The sequence below is a fragment of the Cryptomeria japonica genome, chromosome 8 (genome assembly GCF_030272615.1).
Source record: "Cryptomeria japonica chromosome 8, Sugi_1.0, whole genome shotgun sequence".
Classification (NCBI taxonomy): domain Eukaryota; kingdom Viridiplantae; phylum Streptophyta; class Pinopsida; order Cupressales; family Cupressaceae; genus Cryptomeria; species Cryptomeria japonica.
The window spans coordinates 185,094,729-185,101,847 of NC_081412.1; the positions used below are offsets into that span (position 1 = coordinate 185,094,729).

General features: G+C 34.5%; 1 protein-coding gene across 1 annotated transcript in view; it reads right to left on the reverse strand.

The window, feature by feature from the left end:
- Window positions 1–6,641, reverse strand: part of LOC131048420 (uncharacterized) — a 48,168-nt gene extending 41,527 nt beyond the window's left edge. The window contains exon 1 of the mRNA XM_057982376.2: window positions 6,428–6,641. Within this exon, the coding sequence (XP_057838359.2) occupies window positions 6,428–6,493 (66 nt within the window). The 5' untranslated portion in view covers window positions 6,494–6,641. The remainder of the gene's footprint in view (window positions 1–6,427) is intronic.
- Window positions 6,642–7,119: the final 478 nt, after the last annotated feature.

Here is a 7,119-nt window from a genome sequence, read left to right on the forward strand (position 1 = left end):
GACAAATTGAGAAGAAGACATTTTTATCCATTTTGAAAGAAATCAGGGCAGAATTTCATGAAAATTCACTTAGCATCAGACCTGAAAATAATTTGGAAATCAGAGATGCAAACCTAATTCACAAATCAGACCTGAGATAGTCATTTCCAGGATTAGTAATAACTGAGCAAGGGCTGATATATATATATATATATATATATATACTTTAGAGGTTTTTCAAGTATTGCTCCTCATTCATAATTATTCTTTAAGATGTTTTCCTTGTTCTTGCAGGTCTGGTACAATGTAGAGGAGTCAAGGTTTCAAAAGCATGGAAGAAGATTCAAAACATACAAAGATGAAGGACTTAGGTTTGACAACAAGACAACATCAAGATCAAGGTTCACACTACCAGGAGGTGATGAGAAATCAAGAATACCACAATATGAAGCCAAGAACGACACCAAGGAATGACAAGATTAAGATCATGAATAAGGGAAGATCAACCATCATCATCACATTGAGTAAATTGAATAATGTTGAGTATCAAGAGATATTGTTCAAACACTTTGTGTTGATCTATCAAGTCTATAGGCAAACCAAGGTATCATCCTAGTCACCACTCAACCAACCAAGAGATTCTACATCAGCATGTCCAGATACAATGCACCTGACTCGTCTTATGGAGACACAAACTTTGAGGTACCTACCCTCATATTCTATTGGTTCACATTCAATATTGAACCTAAATGTAATTTTCTCATTGGCCAAAGGGAGTTGTAATCTTGACCATTGATTGTGAATCAATTTGAGCCATTGAATTGTATTGAGAGCACTATAAAAGGCTCAAATATCTCATTTGTAAAAGGTTAATAACAGTAGAACAAGAGTATAGTAATAGATAATAGTTCATAGATAACAATCAATAGTTAGCAATTAGAGTAGAGGGTAGATTAGGAGAAGGCAAAGATTGTTGCCAAGACTTTGTTGTAAAGAGCAGATGATTTCATTGAAGCTATGGTGGATTTAATGTTTTGTTTCAACAAGTTGCATGGTCTCTACTTCTCAATGCATTTTCATATTGTTTAGATGAATGAAAGAACTTTGTGCATGACCAATGGTGAAAATCATATATCCATACCACTAGCAATTTGTTGATTGTAAGTTTGCCTTGTGTGGTCAACTGGAATCTTTAAATGAGCTTAACTTCAATTGCTATTCACACTTTGATATATGCATTGCCTTGATGGTATCCTTGTTGTTGATAGTGATTAGAACATCACGTGCTAACCTTAGGAGATCACACTAAGATTTGTGGAGTTGTTGCTTTGCATGTCAAAGCAACGCTTAGTTGAGTTTCACCAAAGATTGTATCGTTCCTACATTATTAGGATTAGAATTCCAAAACCCTATCTCTTTTGCCATTTTATTTTCAAAGTAGTCAAATGATCTAAGTTCCAACAACATCTAAACGTTCAACATTCAAGTATTCAACGTAAGTCCCCTTGGATTACCAGCAATCACATCACAACCATTGAATTATCCATAAGTCATGACCTGACAGTAGAAACCTTGGAGTCCCCTCGATTGATCATCTAATTCAGCATCCGAGGAGATTTTGATCAAGAAAGGATAGAATACCTTTGGTATTTTATTTTGTGTTCGATTGTACTAAAAAACACATCAACACAACCCTTATGTCAACTCCTAGAGGTTTTCATCTCCAAAAATCATAAACCGTTTCATCAAATCAAAAGCATGCCTTACAACTCCCAGCAAGCCTCCTTATAAAGACCTCTAGGAACTTTCTAGAAGATAAGGCCGACATGAGCATTGGAAATCTTTATTTAATAAAGTGACATTATAATATTTTATTGTTTATTTAATTAAATTAATTAATATTAAGTCATCATTGGATATTTTATTTATTTCTGACAGCTTAATAAAAATCAATTTAATTAATTGTCACTTTAAAAATTGGGAACATGACAAACTTCTGCCTGGTTCAACCTTCTTTTTAGCTTGGTGGATATTGCTTTATTTGATCTTGCTGGTATAAAGTGCTAGATCATTGGCCTCTTGATAACTTACACATTCAACAATCATTGCCCTAGAGTGGTGATGTAAGTATCACCTGGTTCTTGGCACCTTGCCAACTTTTTGAGTTAAGGGTCTCTTAACCTAATGCAGGACCATCCCCGAAAACCATTTATACTACATGTTTTCCTTCACCAAGCTGTTGACTCATCAAGACATTCAGCAGGGGAGAAGTATTGAATATTTATGGAGCCCTATAAATTTATTAAACCTTTGGCTCCATTTGTTTATGAAGCAGCTCAATATTTGTCAAATCCATCTGATCAATAGTCTTCCATGCATTTGAAGTGAAGACATGGCCTTGATCATATAAAGCTTGGAAATGGCACTAGCGCAATTGATACATAGTGAATCAACATTTTTTTTTTGTGTGTGTGCAAGGATTTAAAGGATCTTGAACTCTTTTAATCACAATCATTTAATAGTAACCCATACCATTGAGTTTAACTTTGATCGTAGTCTTTCAGGTGTTCAGTGATAAGCTATCAAAAACAAGAGATCCTATTGTCATAAAGCGGCATAATTAAATGCATTGTAATCAATGGTATTTTTCGCCATTTGTAAATTCTAAGGACTAGGGAAATGCTTTTTTCCACTGAAAATACTTATGGATTGTCAATCAAGACTCAGATCTATTGACTGGCAGGCAGATTACATCATAAAAGGCTTTTCTTCCTTTTTCATTTTTTAAGGAATCGGCACTGTTGGATTTCAACAATGATCTTGTGTGAAGTTTAAAAGTGCAATTATATCTTGGAACCTTTGTATTACCAATGGGTGACACGTGGCACATGTCCAAGGGAGGTCCTTTAACACATGGAGGTGAAGGAAACCTTTGGAGAGTCTCTGTTCAATAGACCATGTATGTGCATTTTTTTGCCTGAGAGATCTTGAAGACAATTGATACAATTTCGATTAATGGCAGTTAGAGGATAATGTGGCTCAAAGTCAACACAAGACTTTAATATAGAAAAAAAAAGTCTCTTTTGGCAGTTAACTGTAATGGCCAAGCTTATTACCTTTAATGTTAAATCTTGTTAACCATTAATCAGTCTTGATCAAAAATTTGTAAAGTTAACTGCATTAGCGGATAAACACCTCTGTTTCACAGGGACACATCTCTGAGAAATTTCAGCCATCTCTATTCTGAGGACATTTTTGGGGACACAGAGATGGCTCGAAAACATCCCCTATAAAATTAATTATGAAAAAGTTTTGGAAATTTCAAAGAAACAATAGGGATAGCTAACCACCTTCAATGATTTAAAAATTTAATTGCATTCAACGATAAAATCTTATGTTCCACAGGGCCACATTGGAAACACAACCTAATAAAAGTTTGGGAAATGTTTGACGGTAGGGTACACCTAGGCATCCCCTAACCCTCCTTGTCATGGTCATCTGCCTCCTGCCATCCCCTAACATTTCCTTTAAGTTTCTGTAGATATCCCCTGACCATCCCAGGGATGGCCAGCTATCCTCTACAGACCAGCCAAGGAAAAGCCATAAACTTAAACACACTCATACATACAAAAATAAGAAAAAGTTGGTCTCCCACCACCCTACCAAACCACCAGAATTTGCTGCTCTCCATAACTCAATTCAATTGCATTCACAATACAGATTATATAGATATCATTTTAATATCTTATTATAAATTTCATCTGTTTATACTTGGTGTTATCTCTGAGAGTGTATAAATATTTTAGCAGTTTATAACTGTTTTCATATAATCATGTATGTATGTAGGAGATGTGGGCAGAAAATCTCACTTCTGTGCATGCACAGAAAACAACATGTAGCTTATTTTTCTCTTATGTGATGAATTGTTATGGATTATTTCATGTTTTGAGTTTCTTTCTCATGACAAGTTCCTGGTTTTAAACAGTGCCCACATTGAAATGACTCATTACATTAATACATACAATTTTCATTTTACAGAAAATAACCTATTACTTAAACTGCATTTTTCCTAACAGTAAAATGGCAAATACTCTTTGATGTTGCAAATGACAGTCCAATGTTTACCTAGCCAATAGTTTAGCCTCCACAAGTTTGCTTGTTTTCTAGTACCACCTATTTGAAATCAGCCTTACTCAGTTTTGAATCCATTATGGTTATATAATGAGAGTCAATGAGACATAGCAGCTGTAGATCTAGTTGCTAACTTGCTATATTGTTTATCAGATTTTATAGATTTTGTAGTTGTAGCCTTTTGGCCTTTTGTTGTATATGCACATTGAGCTCTAATGTTATGTAAGTATGGTTCTACAATGTGTATGGCAAACGCCTTATAATCAAACAATTGAAATTCTCTTATATTTTTTTATAATTTTCCCTATATTTTTTATTGCTGTCCGCAAAAGAAAGGCTTCCATCCCACAAACACATCATTGCATCCCCTACCATCTCTGTCCTGGAAACTCCATGGAACATAGACAAAATATTAAAAACTAAATAAAGCTTTAAAATATTAAGGGCAACCAAAGCAATTTGTCAGCCAGCAAATACAGAGGGAAATCAACAGCATTGATTTCTTCAATCTTGAGATAATTTGATGAGATTTTGAACATACACACACACAGTCGAAGCTGAAAAGGACATCTGAAGTGTTGGATTGAAATTGATATGTTGTAGCTAAAGCGTTGGATAAAAGCTGACATGTTGCAGACAATGTATGAGGACTTGATGCATTATAGAATTTGTAGAATGATGTGTTTCAGAGGCTACAATGTTTTGTAAAGGCTTCTGAACTAATTTTATGACCTTCCTTGCCTCCCATCAGGAAGGTTTCTTTCATGAAACTTTGGATGAGATTAAATAGAGAAAAGAAAACAGTGAATGAGGTATGGTAAGCAGCATAACAAGGCCAGATAAGATACAGAACTGTGATCGGAATTTTCGTTTTAATAGAGTTTCTATATTCCACGAAGGACCATGCAAGCCAATTGGCGATGTAATTTCAGTTGAATTAAGTAGACATGTGAAAGTTTCTTCCTCAGGACCTGTGTTATATCTATTCTTGGAAATTAATAAATTAAAGCTTGTTCCTGAGTTGAATTGTGCTTCATTTTGTGTCTCTGTGATCTGGTGTTGGCCGTGTGGTTAATAGTTGTCCATTTGAACCTTGAACATGCAATCATAACCCTAGATACCTTAGCAAAAAGATGAAAAATATCCCAGGATCTTTAAGAGATATATCATATTGCTAATGTTGAATTGTATTATCCAGAGATACTTTACCTTAATTATTTTGCAGTATTGGCACTAGCGAAAATGCCCTCTAATTTGTCTTTCATTATCATTAAAGCTTGTCATAATTTCTTTCTAGAATTCTTAAGCAATGGAGAGCCACTCCAAACCAAATAACCTTCACTAACTATTTTAAATCAACAAAAGCAAAAACTGAATTAGGTATGCATGTACTTCTCTGCGATTAAAAAATAAATATGTTGGTAAAGACAAACTCTTAAGATAATGCAAGCTTATCCTGAACAGACTTGCTTAACAGATTAAACACAAAGAAGAGAATGCACAGATCAATGCGCAACTGAATCTAGGGTTCTTGCCTAATTTTTTCTAAGTTCAAACAAGCCCGAACCTTGCCTTAATAAGTGAAAAACACATATAACTCATGCAATTCATTAGAGATATGGGTTAGTGCCGAGTAGCCCTAAGATGAATAAACTCTAGTGTTTCCTCTTCAACATGCATAAATCGTTGACCAAACGAGGTAGGTTTGGGTGCTAAACCACCAGGGTTTTCATAATGGATCACTAAGTGCAAAACCCCGGGAGGCACGTTAGGTGTTCAAACTGCAAAAATTGCTGCACTGCGTCCAGAATTAAATATGCTGGACTGCAACGTACAAGCCGGATGCAAGTTCTGGACGAATTTGACAGAAGAGTCATCCCTGTTCGTGGCGTCTAAGCCCAAGGTTAAGCAACACAGGAAGGAAATATACTCCAAAAAAAGAACAATCAATCCTTGGACCATACTGTGTGGGTTTCTCAATACGAACGAAGAAATACCATTTCTTCACATCTCAATAGAGGGATTCCAAAGAATAATTAAGAAACATAATCATTTCAACAGCCTAATACCATCAACCTCCTTTCATGAAAAACCAAGAATGTGATTCAAAAGCTCAAATCCATTCCAGTATTAGGCAAATCTCATTTCAGAATTTTGTTCTCTTCAATTGGAATTTAACTAGATGAAAAATCGATCCTTACCCATTCAACTCATTCGAGTGCAGAGAGAACAGTGGATCAAATATTAAAAGCCAGATGGAAAATGTTGTGAAAATTGGTTTTAAAAAAATTACTTGCACATTAGCAGTAACAATTACCCGATCGATGAGATCACTGAGAAATTGAAATAGGTGCGCATTTGCATCTTCTGCTTTGGCTGCCATGGCTACCAGTCTAGCCTTTTACGACACCTCAAGGGGGAGGACTAAAATTGGATTGGTATTCCTCTGTATTTGGAAGAGGTCTAGTTCCCAACTAGCAATTTTAAGATTACAACATGATACATGAGAAAATGGACCATTAATTTGCTCGGTGAAAATACTAATAGGATATGGAACATTAATAAGTGTTCAAATATTAATGGGGAAATAAAATAGAGAGAAAATTTGAGAACTTTAAAGGGGAAATAAAATAGAGAGAAAATTTGAGAACTTTAAAGTAAATTGGATAGAAGAATGAATATTGTGTTCATGAGTATCAAAGAATTTATTTTTTTATGGAAACAAGATAAAATGGTATATAAAAGAGTTGAAATTAAAGAGATGATAATGTAGTTGATTGTTTAATTGAAAACTATTGAAAACTAGATTATATCATTTAAATTAAAGGTGGATAGATGGAATATATTTTAAGGAAAAATAAAAAATTAGAATAGGTATGACGAAGACAATATGGTACTTCATTATAGAATGTGTAATCTTTAGTGATATATATATATAAAGTATGAACATAATTTGAAAGTAGACAATCTAATTGTCTTATTTGAGGGAGAAGGGCTTGGCAAAACTAG